The 27,687-nt window shown below is 45.5% G+C and overlaps 1 protein-coding gene across 1 annotated transcript in view; it reads right to left on the bottom strand.

The window, feature by feature from the left end:
* Positions 1–27,687, bottom strand: part of TNFSF10 (TNF superfamily member 10) — a 112,091-nt gene that overhangs the window by 35,478 nt on the left and 48,926 nt on the right. The window contains exons 3-4 of the mRNA XM_086944389.1: positions 5,097–5,142; positions 333–452 (exon numbers count right to left, since the gene is read on the bottom strand). Coding sequence (XP_086800515.1) covers positions 333–452; positions 5,097–5,142 — 166 coding nt within the window. The remainder of the gene's footprint in view (positions 1–332; positions 453–5,096; positions 5,143–27,687) is intronic.

Here is a 27,687-nt window from a genome sequence, read left to right as displayed (position 1 = left end):
AAAATTCAGGGCCGAACACAAAAGAATCCAGCAAGTACAAAATATTTTAAAACCTAATGCTGCCTGCGTACAGGAGACAAGAATAGCTTGGAAGAATAAACGCTTTATATGAGGTTGGGAGTAAAGACTTTTTTTGATAGCTCTCCTACGCCTTAGCAGAGGAGACGCTGCTGTTCTATACTGCCTAAGTAAAATAAAAGCATTTCCCATTATCAGGGACATGTAACTAGCTTTTGATGAGTGGATTTGTATTTACCAATCGATAGTATAAATGTAAACATCCTTTTGTGTGTTCGCTGTTTCCTACTGTGAAATACATGTACATGTCTTACTGTTTTCTGATGAGAAAGCATTCCCATTATTTCCAGTCACGTGTGCAGCTGTTCTGAGCACTGGAAAATTGGAGCCATATTTTTCATCAATTAAACGTGGAAGCCGCTGGGACATTTCACCTGCGAAGTATGGTAAGAAGATTAATTTAGGGTACAGAGAGAGAGATAAACTAATTTGCCTTTGTTGATAATTTTTTGGGTCAAACATATTGAAACAATCGTCATATATCCTATGCAACCAACATTTGATCATTTACATAAGCACCTACAGGTCCCAGAATATCCTTATGATATGTAGAGTCCACATGGGTTCCATCTTGTCCTCCATCATCTTCAACTTTATAAGGAACCCATTTTGCTCACTTACCAATGATCAAATCTTAATTCACCAATATGCTGATGATACACAACTCTGCATTACAGGGTCGTCTGCACCAGATGCCTCATACAATGCCATCCCTGCATCCACCAGACATGGATGTTCAGGACCTACAGGTAGCTCATCCCCACTACACAGTATTCCAGTCAACTAGTCCAAACTTGTCTCGATGACTTCAAGTATGAAGGCTTCGAACCCCAACTTTCTCCCAAAGCAAAGTCACTTTTTACCCTGGATACAAATATCACCCTCAGTAAGAAAACAATGTAGACAAAACAAACGCAAATGTCTATGAGCTCTCCAAATATTTAGAATGGAAGAGTTTTGGGCACCTCACAATGACACTAGGGGATTTAATCTCAAGATGTTTTCTCTTCGCTCTTCCTTAACTCTTTTGACATATCCCATCTGAGACACTGTGGCCGTCCTTCTTATGGTGAGTGGATGTGAATCTGGTCCAATCAATGATAATAAATTACTAAATTGAATGGGTTACTGAATTGTACTATTTGAATTATTTCAGGTACCCCTATTATTAGGTGAAGGATATATTTTTTGTTGTGAAGGTCCTGAAGAAGGTGGTCTACATGTTGACCCGAAACGCGTGCCAACCATATCTCATGCGCCCAACCCACGACTTGGTCATGGAGAGTTATAACATGTTTCTCCTTCTGACCAGGACAGTTATGTGTTTTGGGTGGGCTTGCTGGTTAGTTTGAGGGGTGTGACTGAGTATGTTTATGATTTTATGTATATATTTGGAGTGATTTAATCCTCCTCTGTAGGGCTCCAATGATGAATTATTGAAGATATATAACTTTCTATTCAAGAAGGAAAATTGTATAAAAATGTCCTTAAAAAAGATTTCTTTTTTATGACTATGTATGTGTTCTTAAAAAAAAAATTCTACATTTTTAATATTCTACAAAGATAAATGTTGAAAATAAAGATATGTGATTCTTCTTTAGTTTCTGACATGTAACCCATTGATATTTATTCTCCAAAGATAAAGAAATAGAGGTTTCGAGGGAGACATATTACTCTTGACAAAACAAACACAGCCTGGTACCAGCTCTCTTCTCTAAGTAAACCCATTCCTCTCTGGAAGTAACTTCAGAACTGCGGTTTAAGCCCTGCATTTGTATGATAGCATTGCCTTGCTACATGCAGTGCTTAATTTGTAAAAAAAAATAAGTACCAGGGCTGATGTCAGGAGGCCACTACAGCTTGCACTACACATTACCCCTGCCAGCGCAAACAGTAATAGTAACAACACAACTACTAACCATCAGACTCCTACAAGTGTGACAATTTGGACCATTCCATCCCAAAGCTATGAGAATTGCTTGGACAGCAGGGGATAGTCATTTTTAATGTATATTGAATTAACAATTAAGTGTTGTTGTGGTGGTCATCTCAAACTTAGCCAGACAGCTTCACCTTGTGGTAGACTGTCACAAGCGCCGGTGTTGATTATTAAGTGTTGGTGCCGAGCTTCAGAACCACCGGCTTAAATTAAGCACTGGCTGTATGGCCTCCAAGGTTCTACACTGAGCCCCCTGGTGAGCATCATTATAGACAGCTCTGCATGTTTTGGTATATATTTACTATCAATTTGCACACTAGCGCCAGCAATTTTAGGTGTAACGTTAACTAAGTCAATTGGGTGTAAAAAACTTTGGAAAATATTTGTCAGTTACCAAAAAGTTATACCTGTGGTCGCATTAACCACATTTTTAAAGGCCACCCTCTTCTCTATGACTGGCAATACCATGTTCCCAACTTAAATGTATGTTAAAGCAGAAAATTGGGCGGTCTGGTTAATTTTCCCTGGTCATAAGTAAGATCTATAGAGAAAAAAAACGACAACAACACCACCACCCTGCTCGCCAACCTCGCCAACCTTGGACTCAAGCAACTGGTGAACACCCCCACCCACTACGCCGGCCACACGCTCGACCCCATCTTCTCTGCCAGCAGCCACATTGCCTTCAGCCACTCCACCGGACTACACTGTAACGACCACAGCTGCATCCACTTCACCTTCAAGAAGACCACACGCTACAGATCCCCCGCAGATGCTGGTGCAAAGTCACCACAGACCAGCTGACTACATCGCTGAGCCAGAACCCACCTGTCGACACCCCTGACACCAACAACGCAGCAGACAATCTCGCACAGTGGATCACCAACTATGCCGACGACCTCGCCCCACTGAAAAAACCCCCAGGGAAAACCAGCAACAGAAAAACCTCATGGTTCACAGATGCCCTCAAAATCGCAAAGAAAACATGCCGAACCCTCGAAAAAGCTTAACGCCACAAACGGAAATCAGAAAACATGACCGCCCTCAAGAGCGCCACCCGGGAATACCACCAGATGATCCACACCACCAAAAGGACATCGTTCAAAGAGCGGCTGGACAACAACTCCCACAACAGCAAGGAACTCTTCAGCATCGTCAAAGAGCTCTCCAACCCCAGCTCCAGCAACAACAACATCACATCGTCGCAAGACCTCTGCAACTCCCTCGCCGCATTCTTCCACCGCAAGATCGCAGACATACACGACAGCTTCGGACCCCAGACTCCGCCTCCAGACACCAAACCAACGACCCCCACCACCAGCCTCAGTGCATGGACGCCCATCAGCACGGAAGACACCACCCGCGTCATGAACACCATCCACTCCGGCTCCCCCTCCGACCCATGCCCTCATCATATCTTCAACAAAGCCGACACCATCATCGCACCCCACCTCCGGAACATCATTAACAGCTCCTTCACGTCAGCCACCTTCCCTGAAAGCTGGAAACACGCAGAAATCAACGCCCTTCTGAAGAAACCAACAGCAGACCCCAAAGACCTCAAGAACTTTCGCCCCATCTCTCTTCTCCCCTTCCCGGCTAAAGTCATCGAGAAGACCGTCAATAAACAGCTGACTGCATTCCTCGAAGCAAACAACTCGTTCGACCCATCCCAGTCCGGATTCTGAGCCAACCACAGCACCGAGACCGCCCTCATCGCAGCCACCGATGACATCAGGACCCAGATGGACAACGGAGAGACAGCCGCTCTCATCCTCCTGGACCTCTCGGCAGCCTTTGATACCGTCTGCCACCGCACCCTAATAACCCCCCTCTATGAGCCCCCTCGCCACCATCGCACGCAAACACAACATCAACATCATCTCCTACGCCGACGACACCCAACTGATACTCTCCCTCACCAAAGACCCTCTCACCGCCAAAGCCAACTTCCAGGTCGGAATGAAAGATGTCACAGAATGGATGAAGCACAGTCGTCTGAAGCTCAACTCGGACAAGACGGAGGTCCTCATCCTCGGACAATCCCCTTCCGCCTGGGACGACTCCTGGTGGCCCACGACGCTGGGCACCGCACCGACACCCACGGACCACGCACGCAACCTGGGATTCATCCTGGACTCCTCCCTCGCGATGACCAAGCAAGTCAACGCAGTCTCGTCCTCATGCTTCAACACCCTACGCATGCTCTGAAAGATCTTCCGGTGGATCCCCACCGAAACCAGAAAGACGGTCACCCAGGCCCTCGTCACCAGCCGACTGGACTACGGGAACGCCCAATACGCAAGAACCACAGCCAAACTTCAGAAACGGCTCCAGCACATACAGAACGCCTCCGCATGACTCATCCTCGACATCCCCCGCCACAACCACATATCCGCCCACCTGAGAAACCTGCTCTGGCTCCCCGTCAGCAAAAGGATCACGTTCAGGCTGCTCTCCCACGCACACAAACCGCTCCACAACATGGGCCCCGAATACCTCAACAACCGCCTCTCGTTCTACACCCCCACCCGCCAGCTCCGCTCCACCAGCCTCGCCCTCGCCACCGTCCCAAGGATTCACAGAGCCACCACCGGAGAAAGATCGTTCTCCTACCTGGCAGCCAAGACATGGAACTCCCTCCCTGCACACCTACGACTGACCCAGGACCATCTCACCTTCAGGAGACACCTCAAGACCTGGTTATTCGAGCGGTAGTGGCATCCCCCCCCCCCTCCCTTCAGCGCCTTGATACCCTCACGGGTGAGTAGCGCGCTCTACAAATGTATTGATTGATTGATTGATTGATGTATGTTACGTTGTTGCAGTTGTGCGTCTACCTTGTCCCAATAAAAGCCCTTCCCGATGAGACATCAGCAATTCTACTCCAAAAGTTACTCTAAATATTGATACCATGCTAAAATTGTTTCATTTTCAGACTTTAGCAGGTGTCTCTACATTCCTCCAGAGAAACTAAAAAGACAAGGCTTTATATATTTTAATGGCAGTGGACGCTATTTGCATTTTGTGAGATACATTCTGAATATATGCTCAAAGTTAATAAAATAAATAACTATACCTCTCACTGCAGAAGTTATGTCAGTCCGATAGTTCTTCAATAATATCTGTAACATAATGGAAAGAGTACATCACTACCTGAATGAGGAATGCTATCAGGTATTACAGATATTGTTCAAATTCTGATTACTGCAATTTTCATTCTTGTTCTACAAAGCAATGAAATGTTTTCTGGTGCTTTAGAATTGTGATTTCAGCTCACAACAAATGTATGTAAATTACTCACCCACTGGTAACTAAAATGAATTTGCCACTTTACCACTTACTTTTGTGGATTCCTGGCCTTTTGCAGTAAACATTACAGATTGTTCAGTACATCGGAGAAAGCCTTATACAAGCAGACATAAAGAAAGGGCACAGTGACTTCATTACTGAATCCATGGAAGTGAGCTGACTCACTCATCCATTACCTGTCTGTGTTCCCACATATCATGTATTCTTGGCCATACCAATATTATCCAATTTAAATCAGCTCCTCAGTTTAATGTGTCCTTCTAACATTCTGTGAACCGAAACTTTACTGGAATAGGAGATTAGAGAAAAGGACACTTCTACAGCATCACCGTCCACCATGATGCAGTAGAATGTGAACAGGTAAATTGACCACTTCCCACTCCAGTTCCATGAGATAAAATTATTTGTCAAAACACTTTTTGCTAAAATCGCTTTTCTAAAATATTGTTTACTCTAAAACTATTATTCTTTGTAGTCTATTAGTTTGATCAAATCATATTTTTAGAAATGATGACATACCTTAGCATGTTTTTTTAATTTCATTTTTTAAACATAAGTTTTTGTTAGAAATTGCCTCTCTGGGGGGCGTGGCTTGACGCCCGGCGAGGACGGCAGCGCCGATGTAGGCGCTCCCGGTCGCCGAGGGATTTCGCCGCTTCTGCTGGCGCACCTGTCCCTGCAACACTCCTTTCTTGCAACCGGAGACTGCGGCGACTACGGGGCTCCTATTTGCGGTCCTTTCCAGGCGGCGGTATGGCCGTTCTTCATGTTTGCATCGCGGACGCGGCTGACTGAGAGTCGCGCCCGCCATTTTGTGTGTACTCAGCGCGGACTGCGGCGCTTCTGTCCTACGACGATGTGCATACACCACGGAGCCCTGCGCAACGCCAATTACTCATGGTGAGGTGATTTTTGCTTGCTTGTCTCACCGCTGCCTGTGTATGCTGCGAGCTGCCTCTAAATGAATTCTGGCAAGTTTGGTTCGCGTTTTTTATTTCTCTGGCGGCCATTTTGAGCAAATGCTCTCTCATTTCCTCAGCCACCCTGCAAAAGTACTCAGATTGATTCCATTACGCATTAACTGCGCTGCTTTCTCCCTTGGCCGCATATCCAGCGCTATTTACAATTTGGGGCAGTGCTGAGCACGGTTTTTTGTGCATTCTCCTTCATTTGCTCCCCTTATACTCATGAGGTCTTCTTTTTGACGGACCTTCTTTGCTCCACAAGGTGCCATTTCTCTACACTTTGTCCCCACGATGGCTCTCTGTCCTCGTCATTATGTCCTACCTTCTTCAATTAGAGATTTGATTGCTGTTCCATCCATTTTCCTCACTTCATGGCATACCTGCACCTGGCGCAGTCCTTCAGTTAAAAGCTCCGACGCATACTCTTCACTGCCTCTGGACTAGTAGTGGACATTACTGTTCTTCATCTTTATGGAAAAGAAGGCATTCTCTCGCACCTCCAAACCTCCACGTCGCATCTTCATTAAAAATTCCAAAGTCTTCTCTGCACTGGCGCACCTCGAGGCCTCTCAAGGACTCATCACTCAAATGTCGCAGTCTAACACGGAGAAGCCCATCCAGCCTCCAGGGAAGGTCACGTCGAAACGTCCTAAAAAAGATCCTCCATCGCCAACGGGGTCCACATCGGCTGTCTCCATGGAGCTGCTATTGGAAGAAATACGCGCCCTCAGACCCTTCATGGAAGAAACTAACTCTAAGTTGCAGGTTCTTACTGACAACTGGTCTCAGATGGATGCCAGAGTGACTACAGTAGAACATTCCCTGACAGCTCTTCAAGAGTCATCCTCTAAAGTAACACACATGCAATCTCAAATCTCTTCTCTTCAAAAGCAGGTTGAAGAATTGGAAAATCGTAACAGGCGCAGCAATCTTCGTCTCTACGGCCTTGCGGAGAATTGCGAGGGGACTGATCCCATTGCCTTCTTTAAATCATTTCTGCCCAAGCTCCTTCACCTACCTGAAGATACCACACTTAACATCCAGCGTGCACACCGGTTGGGTCGCCTCCCTTCTACTTCCTCTTCTTCACGGCCAAGAGGTGTCATCATGTACTTCTTAGAATACACTGACCTCCTCAAAGTTATTTCAGCGGCCCGTGCCTCACCTTGATTGCAATGGTCAGGCTCCAACCTTTTCTTTGCACAAGATTATGCAAGAGCTACAGCTACTTGACGCAAGGCCTTCCTGGACATGCGACCAGAACTCCGTGCTATTGGAGCTAGATACGGTCTTTTCCACCCATGCCTATTCCGAGTGACCTACAACAACAAAACTACAACATATGAAGATCCTGTTCGTCTACGAAGCTTTTTGAATGCAACTCAAGCCTCTGATATGGACTTCTCTAGCTCCTCATCAGCTTTTCCGCCATGATTTCTGCGTGTTAAAGCTTTGAAATTTCAGTAAATCTGCATGCTTGCCGTGCATGGTTGAATGTATTTTTGCTTGTTCTTGTTATGTTTTCAGGCGGCTCCTGTTCACATGTCCTCCTGTTCTCCTCCTTATTCCCCCTCGTTTTTCTTCTCTCCCTGTTCGTTAATTAGTATTGTTCACTGCCGCCTTTTTGCGTACCTTTTTGCTACTCATTATTGTCTTGTTCTCACCCTCTCTCATTCGTCTCATTTATTATTGTCTTTCCCCCCTTCTCCTTGCAGGTTTTACAATATGTTTGGCGTCATTCCCTCGACCTGTTGGTTCGTTTGCATCGGACGCTTGCTTCCTTTGCCTGGCGCTCCCCCCCTCATTCATCTCCTCGCGTACCCTTCCCCTGGTGATCAACCCTCCCCATCTCTACCCTTCGTAAGTATGTTTTCCCTTTCCCCCCAGTTGTTCACTTTCCTCCTTGTATCTTTCTTACTTTTACGTCCCCCAATTCTCTCTGCTTCACAGGTGTCTCTTCCTCTTGGTTTTCGAATACTCTTCTATTGTTGTCTTATATCTATTATTCTGACTACTGCGCTGCTGTTGTTTTGCCTTGTTTTTGTCCGTAATTTGTGCCTGTTTTTATTTTCACATTTTGCCCGTGTTTTGGTTTTTCCTTCCTTGTTGTCCGCCTACATCGCCGCCCTCCGCCCTCCCTTCCCGCCACCGCCGCTTTTCCCCGCCCCTTTTTCTATTCTGTACCCTCCCCGCTCCCGCCTCCCAGCTGCTCCGCCCACCCGCGCACTTCGCCTTAAATGGCGACCGTGCGAACGCGCAACGGTCACGCGCAGCGGGCGCGCCGTTTGTGCGCCGAAGGCGCGCCAAAGGTAAGCCCGTCTGCGCCCGTCCGCGCCTGGACCGCGCCCAGTGTCAGGACCCCTGGCCCACGAAGACCCCGACCGACCCGCCTGACGTACTCCGCCGCCACCCTCACCGCTCTCAACACCGGCCGACTCCCAGAATGCCATCAAGCCACTCCACGACGTACCCACGGACCTTTCAGCTGCCACGCCTGCAAGTTCACCTGCAACCGGACCAGCCTCGCACCAGCACCCGCCAAGTCGAACACCAGCAGCACCCACCTCAAGTGCATCCTGCTCAACACCCGCTCCGTCCACAGACACGCCATCGAACTCTGGAACCTTCTAGACGCCACAGCCCCTGACGTTGCCTTCCTCACGGAGACCTGGATGAACGCCTCTTCAGCTCCCGACATCGCCATCGCTATCCCAGAGGGCTACAAGATCGTCCGGAGGGACCGAAACGCCAACCAGATGGGAGGAGGCATCGCCATCATCCACAGGAACACCATCCGTCTCACGACCAGCACCGACAACACCCTGACCAGCGCCGAACACCTGCATTTCCAGATCCACACCAACCCGAACACCACCCTCAGAGGCACCCTGATCTACCGACCCCCGGGACCACGCACACAATTCAGCGAGGACATCGCCGACTTCGTCAGCCCGCATGCCCTCCCCTCCGCTGACTACATCCTCCTGGGAGACCTCAACTACCATCTGGAGAACAACAACGACCGCAACACCAGCACCCTGCTCGACAACCTCGCCAACCTGGGACTCAAGCAACTGGTGTCCACCCCCACCCACCTCGCCGGACACACACTCGACGCAGTCTTCTCTTCCAGCACAGACATCGACTTCAGCCACGCCACAGAGCTTCAATGGACGGACCACAGCTGCGTCCACTTCACCTTCAAGAGAACGACGACCCACCAACACCAGCAACAGGCCGCCCGCAGAAGCTGGAACAAGATCACAGCAGACCAGCTCGCCACCTCCCTGAGCCAGCACCCTCCTGCCAGCTCAGCGAACCCCAGCCAGGCCGCCGACAACCTCACAAAGTGGATCAGCAACTGCGCGGACGAACTCGCCCCACTGAGGACCCCGCCTAGCAGACCCGGCAGCAAGAAGGCCCCTTGGTTCACCGACGAACTCAAGAGCTCCAAGAAGAACTGCCGAGCCCTCGAGAAAGTCTGGAGAAGGGAACCAACACCGGACAACAGGACCTCCTTCAAACTTGCCACCCGGAAACACCACCAGCTGATCCACGCCGCCAAGAAAACAGCATTCAAGGACCGGTTGGACAACAACGCACACAACTGCAAGGAACTCTTCAACATCGTGAAAGAGCTTTCCAACCCCAGCGCAGGAAACAACGACATCACCCCATCGCAAGACCTCTGCAACTCCCTCGCTTCATACTTCCACAACAAGATCGCGGACATACACAACAGCTTCAACAACCAACCAACGCACACCATGACCGAACAACCACCCCCCACCACCACCCTCCACGCCTGGACCCCGATCAGCACCGAAGACACCATCCGCACGATGAACTCCATCCACTCCGGATCACCGACCGACCCCTGCCCTCACCACATCTTCAACAAGGCCGACGCTGTCATCGCACCCCACCTGCGAGACATCATCAACACATCCTTCGACACCACCATCTTCCCTGAGAGCTGGAAACACGCCGAACTCAGCGCTCTACTCAAGAAACCAACAGCGGACCCCACCGACCTCAAGAATTACCGCCCCATCTCGCTCCTCCCGTTTCCAGCCAAAGTCATCGAGAAGACCGTCAACAAGCAGATGGCCGCCTTCCTCGAGACGAACGGATCCCTCGACCCCTCACAGTCCGGCTTCCGAGCCAATCACAGCACCGAGACCGCCCTCATCGCCGCCACCGATGACATCCGAGCCCTGATGGACAATGGAGAAACAGCGGCCCTCATCCTCCTAGACCTCTCCGAGGCATTCGACACGGTCTGCCACCGCACCCTAGTACGGCGCCTCAGCAACATCGGAATCCAGGACAAGGCGCTGGAATGGATCATCTCCTTCCTCGACGGAAGAACACAGAGGGTCCGCCTACCACCGTACAAGTCAGAGGCCTCCGAAGTCATCTGCGGCGTCCCCCAAGGATCATCTCTGAGCCCCACCCTCTTCAACGTCTACATGAGCCCCCTCGCGGCCATCGTACGCAAACACAACCTCAGCATAATCTCCTACGCCGACGACACCCAGCTGATCCTCTCCCTGACCAACGACCCCGCCGCCGCCAGAGCCAACCTGCACGAAGGGATGAAAGAGGTAGCCGAGTGGATGACGACCAGCCGCCTGAAACTGAACTCGGACAAGACGGAGGTCCTCATCCTGGGCTCCTCACCCTCCGCCTGGGACGACTCCTGGTGGCCTCCCGCCCTGGGCACCGCACCCAAACCGACAGACCATGCACGCAACCTGGGCTTCATCCTGGACTCCTCCCTCTCCATGACCAGGCAAGTCAACAACGTCTCCTCGGCGTGCTTCAACATCCTACGCATGCTGCGGAAGATCTTCTGGTGGATCCCCACCGAGACCAGGAAGACCGTCACCCAGGCCCTCGTCACCAGCCGACTGGACTACGGCAACGCCCTCTACGCCGGTACCACCGCCAAGCTCCAGAAGAGACTCCAGCGGATCCAGAACGCCTCAGCCAGACTCATCCTCGACATCCCACGAACCAGCCACATCTCCGGACATCTGAGAGACCTTCACTGGCTCCCCGTCAACAAGAGAATCACCTTCCGCCTCCTCACCCACGCACACAAAGCCCTACACGACCAAGGCCCGAGCTACCTCAACAGCCGAGTCAACTTCTACGCTCCCAAACGCCACCTCCGATCAGCCAACCACGCCCTCGCCGCCGTCCCCCGCATCCGAAGAGCGACTACAGGAGGAAGGTCCTTCTCCTACCTGGCCGCCAAGACCTGGAACTCCCTCCCGACCGACCTGCGCCTTACCCAAGACCACCTCTCCTTCAGGAAGAAGCTGAAGACCTGGCTGTTCGAGCAGTAGCGGCACCCCCCCCCCCCCCCCCCCCCCCCCCCAGCGCCTTGAGACCCTACGGGTATGTAGCGCGCTTTATAAGTGTCACTGATTGGATTGGATTGATTGACTACTTCTTGGACTACCTTATCCTCTCCTCTACACAACTCGCTTCTACTTTTTTCTTCCTCACCCTATTTCTTCTTCCCTCATCCTTTTACTCTTTATTATATTGCACTGCTTTTTATCGATTCTCTTATTCTTCTTGGTTTTTCAATTCTTTTGATCTCCTTTGCGCCCCCATCTTTCTCTTTTGTTTTCTTCTTTTTCTTCGATATGATGTGTCTCTGGATTATCTTCTCATTTTTTCTGCATCAGTTACTTGTTTCTTCTGCTTTACAAGTGTCTTTCTCTCTTCTTTCTTCAAAACTCTTTTATTGTCCACTCCTTCTTATTACTTCACTTATTTCTACTTTTCTCCTCCCGGATTTTCTACATCTACCGCTTCTATCTTTTTCTTCCTCACGTTTTTTCCCCCTTTCTCATCTTCTTGCTCATTACTATCATGTATTGACCTTCACTGACCTTCTTGCTCTCCTTGCTTTTCTTACTCCTCTGGGTCTCACTCGAATTTTCTTATCTTCTTCTGCTTTTCTTTTTTTCCTCTTTTTTGATATGATATGTCTCTTAAAATAATCACTTGGAATGTTAAGGGCATTAACTCACCTATCAAACGACAGAGAATCTTGTCTCATCTTTCGCGTTTAAATGTGGACATTGCTTTTTTGCAAGAAACTCATTTGTCTGCTGAAGAATCTGTTAAGTTGAAAAGAAGCTGGGTGGGTGATGTTTATTTTTCCCCCGGGGATGGTAAACGCAATGGAGTTGCTATTCTGTGTCACAAAGCTCTTTCTCCTTCTATGATTGCTCAAGAGTCTGATACTGAGGGCCGTTGGACTTATGTTCAACTTTCTATTAAGAATGTTCCAATTTCTCTTCTAAATGTTTATGCCCCTACCACTGGTGATCCCACTTTCTGGCATTCATTTTCCCAGCACGTCACCAGGTTCATTGATGATAATTTCATTTTAGCGGGAGACTGCAATCAGCCCCTAGATCCCTTTTTAGACAGGAACTCCAAAGCACATTTCATTCGTAACAAACCTCACAAATCCTTCTCCCAAACCATCTCCCAACATAAACTCACTGATGCTTGGCGTCTTTGTAATCCAAGTCTCCGAGAATTTACTTTCTACTCCCCATGTCACCATTCCCAATCTCGAATCGATTACATTTTTGTTACCCACAATATTGCCCAAACTCTCTCTCATGCAGAAATAGGTCCAATCTTACTTTCTGACCATGCCCCTACATTAGTTCAATTGGATCTCTTACCCAAATCAACAGGCCCTAAACGTTGGTGTTTCAACAACTCTCTTCTCCTAGACTCCAAATTTACTGCCGCCTTCACCTCTTTGTCCCATGAATTCTTTGCCCTAAACGATAACTCCCCTGTCCCTAAACATACTATTTGGGATGCTTTTAAAGCGAGGGACTTTATCATTGGCTTTGTTGCTAAAAAACGTAGAGCTGCTCGAGAAGCTACTAAAACCATCCTTCTAGATATTAAGAAATTGGAGCATTCTTATTTTACCTCCCGCTCACAGCAAACTCTAACCGCCCTTATCAGCGCTAAGATGAAATTTAACAAAAAATCTACATATGATGCATCATTATATTTATTAAAATCTAGTGCCAAGTTCTATGGGGGCAAAAATAAGGCTGGCAAGATCTTGGCCAATTACCTGAAGGTGAAACACAACAAACTAAACATTGAATCTATCTACGACACTGACTTGAACCTTAAACACACAGACGCAGACATTCTCACTGCATTCTCTACTTTCTATAAGACCTTATATTCTTCTGAAACTCAACCATCTTTCCACTTACTAGACACATTTTTCTCCACCATACAAAAACCATCACATTTTCCACTTGACCTTTCTCACTTAGAACACGACATATCCCAACAAGAATTACTCAAAGCACTTCAAACCCTCCAAAAAGACAAAGCCCCTGGGCCCGACGGCTTCACGGTAGAATTCTTTCTCCACTTTTCAAAGCTTCTTATACCCAGACTCCATTCCCTTATTGGCACCTTCCTTTCCTTGGGTTCCTCCTCCGGCTCCTTTTCGGACGCTCATATCTGCCTCATACCCAAGGAGGGGAAGGATCCTCAATATTGCAAAAATTACAGGCCGATTTCTCTGGTCAATATTGATTACAAAATTTTTGCAAAATCTCTTGCAGCTCGACTCGACCTTCTCCTCCCAGACTTATTGGGTGAAGAACAGTCCGGCTTTGTCAAAGGCCGATTCATCACTGACAACACCAGACTCCTATTTAACATTCTCTCTAAATCCCGCCCTTTACCTCACCCTCTTGCGGCCATTGCTTTGGACGCTGAAAAAGCGTTTGATAGGGTTGAGTGGACTTATTTGTTTCATACCCTCCAATGGTTCGGTTTTGGTCCTGTCTTTACGTCCTTAATCTCACTTCTTTATTCTAACCCACGCGCAGCGGTTTGTGCCAATGGTCAAATTTCTTCATTTTTTGATCTAAAAAGAGGTGTTCGTCAAGGATGTCCTCTATCCCCCTTTCTTTTTAACTTGGCTTTAGAACCCTTCCTCTCCAAGCTTCGTCAAAACCCCTCCATCCATGGTTACCAACTATCAGATTCACACATCAAACTAGCTGCTTATGCGGATGACATTCTGTTATTTGTCTCCAACCCCTCTATCTCCATTCCTGCTTTTCTTACCGAAGTCCATGCGTATTCCCAAATCTCTGGTTATAAACTTAATAATGACAAATGCGAGATCCTTCCTCTAACCAAATTTACATTCAAGCCAGATTTTGCCGCCTCCAACTTCACATGGAAACCTGCCAATATCAAGTACCTTGGAATGCATATTGCCCCCGCCATCCCAGATACCGTTTCCCTGTGTATATCCAAATGTATTCAAAAATTGACAGATCTCACGTCCAAATGGCATCCTCTTTACCTCTCTTGGTGGGGCCGCCTAGATACTATAAAAATGATGCTATCTCCCATTGTTTTATACACGCTTTCTAATATTCCGGTCCCTGTCCCATCCAAATTTTTCAAACAGATCAACTCCATTCTAATCTCCTTTCTCTGGAACGAAAAGAAACCACGAATGTCCTTGGCGCGCTTGATTCGTCCTAAATCAGAGGGTGGGGTTAACTTCCCTGATTTTCCAGCCTATCACAAGGCGTTCCAATTGAGACAAGCCTCCTTTTGGCTCCAAGATCCTGACACCCCATGTCCATTATGGGCCAAACTTGAACGCCTTCTTCTATCTCCCTTCTCTTTTTCCGAATACCTCTCCTTCTCTCGCAAACCCGCATCTGTTTCTACTCTGATTCATAAGTTTACCACAAAAATACTCCTCTCTTCCTCTCATTCACCCCCTACCACTATTGCCGATTTCCTATCCTCCCCCATATGGCATAACACCTCCCTACTCATCCGGGACAGACCCTTTTTCTGGAAATCTTGGCATACTCGAGGTCTACAATGGATTTCCCAACTTTTTTCCAACTCCTCTTTTCTATCTTTTCATGAACTTCGCACCCTTTATGACTTACCCACCTCCTTTGCACGCAAATATCAATCGCTTAAAAATGCAGTTTTATTGAAATACGATCTCCTCACTCAGCCCGACCCTCCTTCTCCCCCATCCACTCTCACTTCCTCACTCCACTCCTTCTTACGCACTACACCAAAAGCTACTGCTATTTATAAATACCTTCACGCTAGTGAAACTCCAAGACCTAAATCCAAAGTCGAGGAGTCTTGGGAGCACGACTTGTCTGTCTCTTGGTCAGTTCCCTTCTGGGACAAAATTTGGACCAAACTCCGCAAATCTTCAAGAGCAGCAACACTCACTCAGACTTTATTTTTTATTTATAATAGACTCCTCTTCACACCCTCTGACCTGCACAAACGCTTCCCTAACACTCCTCACACATGCTGGTCTTGCTCATCTCCACAAGCTGATTTATTCCACATGTTATTTTTATGTACTCATGTTCGTAGTTTTTGGTTACAGGTTTGGGCTCAAGTTAATGTGATTTTCCACACTTCTATCCCTTTTTCCCACACACATATTTTTATGGGTAGCCTTTCCCCCTGCTGGGATGATGTTGACTTGAAACCCCAGATTGTTGACCTTTTACTTGCTGCTGCTTTCCAACAATTAACAGTTAACTGGAAGGATTTCTCCAAAATCTCTTACAAAGCATGGTGGTTTAATGTCTGCCATAACCATAGGCTCGATACCACTCATGTCTTCCCGGCATGTTTGGCTGTCAAACGCACAGACTTATGGACTCCAGTTACACTTTATTTGGACTCTTGCAGTAAACGTTTGTTTCATCCTCTGCCTCCACAACAAGAAGTTCCTAAACCCCCTTAATCGCCCGATACATTCCATTTATCCTTCACTGTATCATTCTCTCAAATTTTCCCAATGTTTTTATGATTGCCATATTTTACGCTCATGTATTTTTCCTATATCTCTTCCTTATTTTTTACTCTGTACCCAGATTTCTTTCTTATTGCAAATGCATTTGTATAATTATGTTCTTTTTTTTTTCTTTTGCTTAAGAGTCTTTAACTTTGTATTCCATTGTATTTTGTTTTGACACCTGATTTTCTCTTCTTATGACTATCAAATAAAATTCTTTTGAACTTAAAAAAGAAATTGCCTCTCTAGTGGTCAGGGGTTTGCACCCTGTCCAGGTAGGGACCCTCACCGTAGGCAGGGTAAGGGAGTCGCACAGCTAAGATAACCCCGGCTCACCCCCTTGGTAACTTGGCAGGAGCAGCCAGGCTTATCTCAGAGGCAATGTGTACAGCATTTGTACATACACACACAATAACACAGTGAAGGCACTACAAAATGAGTCTACACTAGTTTAGAAAAATAGCAAATACTTATCTGAATCAAACAAGACCAAAACGACACCGAGCGCAGAAGCAGCAGGCCAGTGCAACAAAGCAACAGGCATTTGGCAGTCCTTCCTACAGCATCCAGCTCTTCTTCCTGGCAGAATGTCCTCAGTCCAGAAGTGTCCTGATTTGAGACTGTCAGAGGGCCAGCACGTATACCCCTTTCTGCCGTAGAAGTAGGAAAACTTCAAAGAAAGTCCTTGTAGCACAGAACCCTGCCTTCCCCTGACATGGCTGCAGACACACTACAGGGGGGGTCAGCTTTGTGTGAGGATGAACACAGTACTATTCAGGTGTCATGACAACTCCCTCCACCACTCTATCTCAGGAAAGTCCATCTTTCTAAAAGTGGCATTTTCAAACACAAAACTTAAAAACCAACTTCAACAAGAGATGTACTTTTAAAGTGTGAGTTCAGAGACCCCAACACCAAATCTCTATCAGCTCCCAATGGGAAATTATACGTAAAATATATTTCAAGGCAATCCCCATGTTACTCTTTAGGAGAGATAGTCCAATTGTGAAAATCGAAATTAGCAGTATTTCACTATCAGGACATGTAAAACATACAAGTACATGTCCTACCTTTTCAATACAGTGCACCCTGCCCATGGGGCTTCATGACATACATGTAGTAAAAGGGAAAATAGGGGCCTGCCAGTTCACCATGGCAGTTTAAAACCTCACACACAGACATTGCAGTCGCAGGTCTGAGACATGTTTGCAAGGCTACTCATGTGGGTGTCACAATTAATACTGCAGGCCCAATAGTAGCGTTTTATTTACAGGCCCTGGGCACAATCAAATATGCCAATCATGGAGAAAACAATCACCAATACAATTTACACAGGGAGCAATTGCACTTTAGCATTGGTCTGCAGTGGTAAAGTGCCTAGAGTCCTAAAGCCAGCAAAAACAGGTCAGAAAAATAGGAGATAGAAGGCAGAATGTTTGGGGATAACCCTGCAAAAAGGGCCAGGTCCAACAGTTTATTAATTTTTCATTATATACACACGCACACTTACACCTACATAAACAAACACGCACATACACACTCCAAAACACAGACACACACCAAATTACTCACTGTTAGGTTATATTTATGTACACTAAAAAACCAAAGGTTAAAGTGACGTTATAATTTGGCGTTGAAATGAAATTAAAACTAACATTTAAAAAACACTGAAAATCACCAGTTATAGTTTACTGAGCTAACTATAACTTGCAGTGCTTAAGCAACAAGCAGCAGCAGGCCAGCACAACAGAGCAACAGGCAGATTGGCAGTCCTTCCTCTTCCTAGCAGAATGTCCTCAGTCCATATGAAATCACTTATGATATAGTGAAAGATATAATTGATGACATCACTGGCGCCATCTCAGTGGAGAAGTGTGGCTCACCGGTTAGAGCAGGCAGACCCTGAAGCAGAGGTCAGACCCGGGACCAGGGTTCAATTCCCGACGCGGCAGGGTCTTGAGCTCAAATGTCCACGGACTCGATAATTCTCGCTTTGGTGCCTGACCTAATCATGGTTTCACACTCTGCAACTCTGGGCATTAAGCTTGCTTAATCTCCACAGCGGCCCCCCGCGGCGGGATGCCTGGCTTTCACCTTGGGGATGCCCGTTAGGGGCTATCTCACAGGGAAAAGCCAGGACGGGTTCCCAAGGCAAGCGCCGAGATGCCTCCGGGTAGTCGAGCGCTATATAAGAACATACAAAAAAAAAAAAAGGCATCATTGATGACACCCCTGATAACACCATAGTCATATACAGCATAGTGTTACCATCTGTATACATGTGGGTTCATAGCATGGAAAACGTGGAAGCCCCCACCATGCACAGTGTTTTTATCAAAGATGTAATGTCAAATGTTGCAGTGATGTTATCAATGAAGTGAAAGAACATGTCATAAGTGATGTAATACCTTAGGTATTTAGCAAATCATGGCGAGGGTGTGTGTTATACTTACTTTAAAGCATGAGGTAAAATGACTTGAGATAATTATAACTGGTAAATTTCAGTGGTTTTGTTTGTTTAAAGTGGCATGTTTTAACTGACCTTTTAATCTAAATATAACAACCCTTTATACTTTGCTTTTTTCAGTGAATTTATAAGCTTTTTTATGTAAAGTAAAATTTTATTACCATTCCTAACTATATGCGCACCCAACACTCAGGGCCCGATTCACAGAATGAACTTAAGACTCAATCCTAAACTTACTACTATTTTGGCATTCATAGAACGCACTTACTACTTTTGGCATTCACAGAATGAACTTACTACTTTTGGCATTCACAGAATGAACTTACTACTTTTGGTATTCACAGAAGTTAGGATTTTGTCTTAAGTTTGTCTTAAGACAAACTTAAGACAGACTTAAGACAGACTTAAGTTAGGATTTTGTCTTAAGTCTGTCTTAAGTTTGTTTTAAGACAAACTTAAGACAAAATCCTAACTTCTGTGAATACCAAAAGTAGTAAGTTGATTCTGTGAATACCAAAATAGTAGTACATTTAGGATTGAGTCTTAAGTTAATTCTGAGAATCGGGCCCTCAGTGAGCGTCCAAACCCCTAGCGTTCATTTATTGTTCTTTATATTTCTATTTATTGATTTTGTTTGTTGGGTGTTCTGGTCCCACCTGTGACACCCACACCTTATACTTTGGGGCCAAGGAGGGACCAGTGAAAGGCGGCTGTTAGTTTGCTTCTGCCCGGACGAGAACCTGTCCTCCTATCGGGATAGAGCACAGTTGCATTCCCTGCCAGGGAGAGTGAGGACAGGTAATGAAGGTTACATTCCCTGCCCACACTTTCCAGGTCAGGAAACACAGCAGTTTTCTGGGGCATGCAGTCCTTGGTGCTAATCTACAGCCAACACCCCGCTCCTCCAAAAATAAAATGGCCCGGTAGGATGAGGTCCCCTGGCCCTCTCTCAGGCAAGGAGAGGAGGGAAGCACTCCCCACCTTAATTATTGCTTTGGCCCCACAGCATGGGGGTGCCGGGGCCTTACACAGGCTCGGGGAGGGGGGCCTCTGGCCCTTTCCCAATTTGTAATATCAGATGTGAGGGAATGGGCTCAGGGAGATGCGCAGCAGACCCCCCTCTCTATAAAGTAACTTATTGGCACCAGGGCATGGGGTCACAGGGCCTCCAGGAGACTAGGAGAGAGGGGCAGCTCACCCCTCACCCAATAAGCAAGGCCTGGGAGGGGCAGGGTATCCCTGCTTCTGTATATTTTTGTAACCTTGCTGTACAGGAGACTGAGTCCCTGATGTAATGGCGACCAACTACATCATATATTTTGATCTGTGAGTCCTCTGCAGTGTGATACATACATACTCTTTACCCTTAATTTCTCAAAAACCTCTGAACATATTTACACCAAATCATATATTCTGGACCAAGATCTAGAATTCTGCCAAATTTGGTGTATTTTCGTTCAGCCGTTTAGGCTGCAGCTATGTCTAATATTTCTATGGAAAATTGCATGGGGAAAACTAGTTTTGGGACCCCTTCCCTTTTTTCTGGCCTCTGCTTGATGGATCACCTTGGAAACTTCAGAGAAGCAGCTGAGGTGGATTATATTTTTCCCAGTTGAACAAACCGGTGTCAATTGTGTTCTGGAGAGGCCATCATACATCAGTTGTTAAAGAGCTGTTTAAGCAATGCAGTGAGGGCTCAAAGCAAACAGGGAGTGATTTAGTAGGTGGCTGTTGGGAAATTAATACTGTAATTGGATGGTTATTGCCTTTTAAGTCTTTTCCAAAAGAATGGATGGGAAAATGAAATTTTTGGCTTTGTGCAGGAGAAGGGTAATTGAACCTAGTTTGAGTCCGTCGGGAAAGATGCTGTCCTGGACAAAGGGCTTATGTATGGATTTTATATTGTTGGAAGGAAGTATGCCATACCAGTATGTAGTGGTCTTGAGTTTGAAGAAGAGAGGTTTGTGATGCTGAGTGTTCAATATATAGTCAACTTAAGTATGTTCGAAATGGGGCAGTGAATGGTTGAAAGTTGCCATCATAGTTGTTTGATTTTGTTGACTTTATCAATGAAGAACTTATTAATGGTTCTGCATTTCCTATTAATTATGATAGCAAGAGGCTATGTGAAACCGTCGAAGCAATGGTTGGCAGCTTTTAAAAGTGTGCTGCTTCTGTTGTGGCAGTTTTGTAGTAGGTTGCCTTGGCAGTAGAGGCACGTTTTCTGCAGCATGAGTGGGAATATTTCAGGGAGGTTAAAATCATCTTGGAGTAGAGATACTGATTATACTTTTATTGCCAAACTCTTCCTATAAGGCATTGATGTAGCCTACAGTGTGCATTGCAGATACATACTGAGCTAAGCTTCAGACGGAGGGCCAAGTGATCTCTTTTGTTTTCTCCATCATACTGGAGACTGGTGATGTGACTGTATGCCCCCAAGGCCAGACAACAGTTCTGTGGATAGGTAGACAGAACGACAGACAGACAGACAGACAGACAGACAGACAGACAGACAGACAGACAGACAGACAGACAGACAGACAGACAGACAGACAGACAGACAGACAGACAGACAGACAGATAATCGGAGCAGGAAAGGGAGAGAGGAAAGGAGGGGAGTGGGAAAAGAAGAAAGAGTGGGAGAGACAGGAAGAAAGAACAAAGAAAGGGCAAGGGAGGCAATGGCGTAGCTATCCCTTGTGCCGTCCATGGCAGTCACTGCTTTTGCCGCCCACGCCGGCCGTATATGAAAGTGCAAGGGGAAGGGGAGGCCACCATCTCCAAAACTGGACGGACTGCACCCCCTCCTGCCCTCCTCCTGCCCCCCTCCTTGCTATACCACTGAAGGGAAGGAGAGGAAGGAAGGAACAGTGTTAAGTGGCCTCTATATCCTTCTCTGCAGCGCTTGGCCTAACTATAAACGCCATGTACGCAGGTCTGTGGTGGAGTGAAGCAGGTCTTGGACTCTCTAAGATCTATATACACACTCCAGTCTTTATCACTATTTGACATGATATGATGAGTATGTTATAACTGGCCTATATCGCTGGTGAATCCAGAGTATGTGGTAATATTTTATAGGGTTTAGAAAGTGTGTAGAAAGGCAAATTATCGTCCAAGGCAATCAATATGGATTTTTAGAGAATAAAGAAATTGCAAAAAATTCCATCAGTCTTATGTTGATTATTATCAGATACACTCTAGTTAACTTATATGCAATATACAGGGTATCTGTTCCATCCCAAAGGTACTTCATAGTATTTGGAGGGTCAATATGTGAAAGAACCTGGCATGTATCAGTTACGCTTTATTATGCCAGATACATATCCTTTATATTGCAAATGTGGCAAGGATAGCATTTATTGAAAAAGGTTTGAAACCGTGGTCAGTCCTACAAAGGCATGTGTGTCAATTTTATTTTATTTGGTTTTAGTGTAGGTGGTTTAAAACATACCTAACTCCCCAAAAAATCAGGATGCATTACAGAGAATTGTCCATTGGTGTGCATTTGCTCCCGCATAATTCTTCTTGTATATAAATGTTATCGTTTATTTTATTTGCTTGAATTCATAAACCTTTTTATCCAAAATGTTAGTCCAAAAAATATAACTACATAAAAACTGTAGGAAAATAAATTTGAACCTCATATACATGGATACTGCAGCATAAAGAAAAGAAAAGAGCTCACCATATAAATGTATTTAATAAGGAAGGTTAAGACTTTATTTTCATTACAAAGAAATGGAAAGACCAAGAACTGAATGCAACTAATTTCTAAGCTTATTAATGTGCAATGAGAAGTACCTGATCCAAGAAGGAGGTATGGGAAGACAAGGACAGTTGAAAAGGCTGTGACCATCCAAGCGAATATCATCTACTGTATAATTTGGAACAAGTACAGATAATTAGGGAAGAGAGGCTTTGTGCATTGAAAATGATGCATAAGTAATGGAATTGAAAATTATTTGAGTTGGGGAAGAGGCGTAAACCAAATAGGTAATACAGTGGATTTTTGTCATTTTTGTTCAGAATATAATAATCTATTTTTCTAAGCCTGCGTTGAGTCTTTTTATGGTGTATTCATTGTGTTACTGTGTGTGTGTTGTACAAATACTTTACACACTGCCTTTGTCGATAAGCCCTAATGCTCTGTGCCAGGCTACCAGAGGGAGAGCACTGGCCATCTTTTAGTAGTACTTACCTTACCATTACTTGAGTGGTAGTTCCTGCCTGGCCTGTGTGCATACCTCAGCCAAGCAGGAATCCCAGTTCTAACCACCCAGTTAACAACCTACAGTTAACACTATAATTAAATTTACAAACCAGAGGTGGGAACTAGGGGACCCTTTTTCAGGCCACCACTGGAATTGTCACTGTTAAGGCTCAGTTATCTCTATGGCATTGGATGAATCAATGCACCCATGCACACTCCCAAACTTCCTTGTACCATGAAGGATCCTCTGCTGTTGCATCAAGAAAATACATCCTACCTGATCTTTTTATTAGTGTTCCATATGTTCATGTAATGTGTAGTTGACCTGACATACTATTGCCACTTTAAGCAAGTAAACAAAACTCCTCCATCTGCCTTTCATGTTGACTTCTGCGTACATAGATTAACGTTTCAGTCTGTCTTCTGCATCTATGTTCTTTGCAGCACTTATATATCTAAAGATCATACATAATTGGTTGAAAATAGTCTGAGCCACGGTTTCAGAAATCCTTCTCTCGTGGAGTGTGGAAGATTTGACATCAATTATTGCAGAATTTATTACAAGACAGGAGACTCTGTTATGTAGTCTCTCTTCTTTGTGCTTATTTAAATAGTATATTCAAAGCCCAAACTTCTGCCTCCATGGGCAGTAAGCAAACAACATAGACAAAGAACTCCATATTGGATAATTAGGTGTAGTCTTTTTTTTCCCTACATGAGTTAAGTGCGTGTTTGGAATGTAAGCGTGTTTTGATATGTGATGCATATTAAAGGGTAAGTGCTGTAGGCACCTTGCTGACCATTTAGATTGTATTTGCTGAAGGTATTTAGATATTGGTTTGCTTGTTATGGACTTGTAATATGAAGCCAGGCTGTCCTGGCAGGTTTTTTACTCCTGAGGAGTGTTTATAATCAGTCACTATCAAGGGCTGTGTGGGAACAAGCACAACAGGTTTTTTTTATTGATTTCGTTCTTCCTTCCCTGAAAGCGTTCCCTTAAACACTTTCAAGCAGGGGGCAGGGAGTGGGTTCAGTTTGTTAACTAATCAATGTCTGGTTGTCCTGATGGAGGTTAAGCTTCAGTATTCACCTCAATTTATGTTTTTGGCTTTGACTAGGGATACACTGAATTGTAGTGCTATAAGGAGTGTTTGGTACATATTGCATTAGCTACTCTGATTGTTTATTTGAAGATCTTTTTACAGCTGTGCACTTAAAGGACTGTTACAGATTTGTTGAAAAGATAATCTGAAATTCTCAGATTGTCTGTGGATTCAATTCGCTAAATTATATTTATAAAGGCTATCATGCACTGGGGATCACCTGGTTGAGATTTCTTGAGGGCAAATGATGCGCCATAAATTATTTGCTTCCAAAACAATATTTTAGATTTCAGATGCAAGATGTTTATGAGGGTGGCAACATATGCCAGTGCCAATTGAAGTGCTTCATTCTTAAAAGCTGAAGTGCAGCTCCCAAATTCTTTTCTTAGAATGCTGCTGCCTATGCAACATGTTATTCCTCCCTCCCCTCCTCTGAAACCGCTGTAAGGCTCAGGTGTGTGCTGTGACAAAAAGCCTGTCTGCTCTGTGCCATAGCTACTAGGGCAGAGCTTTCCAAAGTCTGTGTCGTGACCCGGTACTGTGTCGTCTGCGATGTGCATGTGTGTCGCGCGACGTCGATGAGATCTGTAAAATTTCACTTCTTGAGCAGAACTTCCCACGCTATTGATGCCCGACGGTATGTGGAGGAAGTAGAGGGAGAGTGGAAGGCGAGCATGTGCATGCGGCCCCGCTCACTTTGCTGTGCACGTCCAATGCGCAGTCAGTCCACAGAGCCGTCTCTGCGCTCCCTATTCCATGTGCCTGGTACGGCGCAGTTTTGACAGGAGAGGCAGCCCAGGTGCTATCGCAACCATTAGGGAAAAACAATGTCGCCACTTAAATTATTTAATTTTACTCAACATTTGAAATATGCGAGGTGCATCAACAAGTGTCCAGCAAGGACGGCATTGTACAATATTTTGCAAAGGTTCAGCAACATTTGTAACTCTATAAGTCACGCGATCAGCATTATACAAATTGTACAAATGCATTTGTTACATCCCAAACAGACCATAACAGTAATAAGAACTAGCACAAGCCCAACAGCCAGAAGATCAGAAGCAGTAACACACTTTTGCTCCCTCGTAAGGTTTATTCAATAAATGTACCTTTGTGTACATATTTTACTTCTACTCAAACCTAGAAGAATAATTCTTCAAATTTGAAACTGAACTATTTTCACAAGCAATAATGGAAGGTGAAAATGTGTCATTTTAACCTTCAACACTGAAATGTAAAGTTATATATGGCCCTTCATATACTTGGCAGCAGGCGGACTTTGTGCATGTTTGAAAGGTTTGGCAGTGTGTACAACCGCCCTTTTTGTGCCGTAAATCACTGGAGCATGTGTCAATGTGTGCATGATTATATTCTTGTTTCAGGCACAAACCTAACCTTACACCCAGTTTTGCCAGTCGCTGTCTTTGTTAGAACAGATTCCCAATTGCTTTTTTAACCTTCCTGCTTTCTCAAATTTGCTTGATAATGCACCATTTGCCCACTATTTTTTCAACATTTTCACGGGGGAGAACCCCCCATCGAACCCCTTTTAGGTGGTTCGGGGTCGCTCGCTCGCATTGCCGTGTCACTTAATCAGGAATGTCTAAAAAGTGTGTCACCAACATGAAATGTTTGGAAAGCTGTGTACTAAGGGGGTTGAGCTCAGGTTAATTTAATGACTTTGGAGTTCACCTTGGAACGCTGGTGTTATAATTCCATGAGGTGGGTGGATTTGCTCATTGAGGCTTTTACTCATTCCAGGCACGTTTCAGTGGCAAAATATGTCAGCAGAAAACCCCCAATGGCTTGTAATTACCAAAATATCTTGTAATACTGAATAAGGAATACCGGAATATCAGTGAGGAAGGCCTTGATATTTTACTTGCATCCCAAAGGTCATAAATAGGTGATTTTAATTTCCCACAAAAGGATAACATATGTAATCAAATTATAGGGTGTGGCTTTGGGTGAAAGAATCGCAAAACACTAAGCACTTCACGAAGCAAAGCCGCTTGAAATGTAGGGTCAATCAGCTTTTGGGCACTCATATATCTGAGTATCAGAATTTGCCACAAGTGCAGTATAAAGAATGCTTTGCACCGCTGCGTGCCAACAACCTGTCAATATATGCCAGGGAGTGTAACAGTGGAAGTAACAGAGCACAAATGTGATATTTGATACCAAGCCAAATATACTAAACGGGCATAACCCAGCACGGTCTTAACCCGTTAACCGCGGCGGTAATTCCACCGCGGTGCGGCCGTTTCCGAGCACGGGTGGAATGCCGTCGGCCAATGGCCGACGGCAGCACTGGGGAGGTAGCGTTGGCCGACGGCAGCGCTTAAGGGGTTAAATGAAACCAAGTGCAAACAATGACAAGCAGAATATTGTAGGACATTCCCCAGCGTGACCTATAATTTCTTCAAAATGAAACACCGTAGGGGTACCTTGAGTCGAGGTCTCATGCTAGACACTGCTCGCTGACACTTGTGTCCTTGCACACTGCTGAGCCTCTCTTCAAAAAGACTTTTTGCACAGCCCATAACATCATTGGAAAGTTACTCTAAGTCGTGGACCTATCAACACCACAAAGTTGGGCAAATTGTCGCAAAGTGGGGCAAAGTGTTGATAACATACTTTCCAACACAACACTTTTTTGTGCAAGAAACACAAAAGTAAAGTAACACAAATAGTTATTTGCACTACTTTGAAACATAGGTCACACATGGGTGTTCTTACACTTCCACCAATTATTTTTTGACACAAAGCCGCATCTACAAAAATTGTTTGAAAAGGCTATGCGCTAAAAAAATTATTTCTCCTTGAGGCAGGTGCGAAGGAGTAGACATTGTTTAATTTCTCCAAACATTTGACACATTGCATGTTGCTGCAGTGTACATCACACATGTAATCTGAGAAAAATATCAAGGTCTGTCTAGGTTTCATATTTTGCACTGTAAGTGTATCCTTCCAATACAAAGTCTATGCTAGATTACATGCCCACACACTGGTGTAAAGGTGTGTGAGTGTGTGTGTGTGTGTGTGTGCGTGCGTGCGTGTGTGGGTGCATGTGTGCATGCATGTGTGTATGTTGCTAGGCAGCATATTGTGCAGCAGCACTGCGGAAGAGAGCAGCAGTGCAATATATTCATATCTCCACCAAGCACAGCCCAGCAGCTTAGGTTGCTATGCTGTGGTGCACTACTGTTTAGTAAACATACCCCATAGTTATTCTGGCACTATGCAATTTTTTTAATATTCACTCAAAACAGTGCTACAAAATTTGGATCCAGGTGCAGTGGCATAACAAAACTTGAGTGGGCCCGCTGCAAAGTCTATGGATCCTTCCCCCCCCCCTACTCCTTGGACCAATCGGGAGCTCTCAGGCCAGGGCCCGCCACCTGTGCATAGTGCTGCAGTCGGCTCCCTAGATCTCTCCCCCCTCCTCCCCGCACCCTCACGGTGTGGGCTGCAGGGACTAATGTTACTCCACAGTCCAGGTGTGCCAAGGGTACTCTGTAGTGCAATGCTCTTTAACTTTGACAATCAATAGGTTACACAAACATTGCGCCATTTTTGGTACCTTTGTGAAGTACACAATTGCTTGTTCTAATCGAAGCACGTGGAACTGTTTTTAAGAAGCTTCCAAAGTACACCACTATAGGAGAACTAGTTATGAATTTCAGATCAGGCATCAATGTGAAAAAATACAACACTTTTTAAGTAG

This window comes from Lissotriton vulgaris, chromosome 11 (assembly GCF_964263255.1).
Source record: "Lissotriton vulgaris chromosome 11, aLisVul1.2, whole genome shotgun sequence".
In the NCBI taxonomy this organism is placed as follows: Eukaryota; Metazoa; Chordata; class Amphibia; order Caudata; family Salamandridae; genus Lissotriton; species Lissotriton vulgaris.
This window is presented reverse-complemented; position numbering and strand designations above follow the sequence as displayed.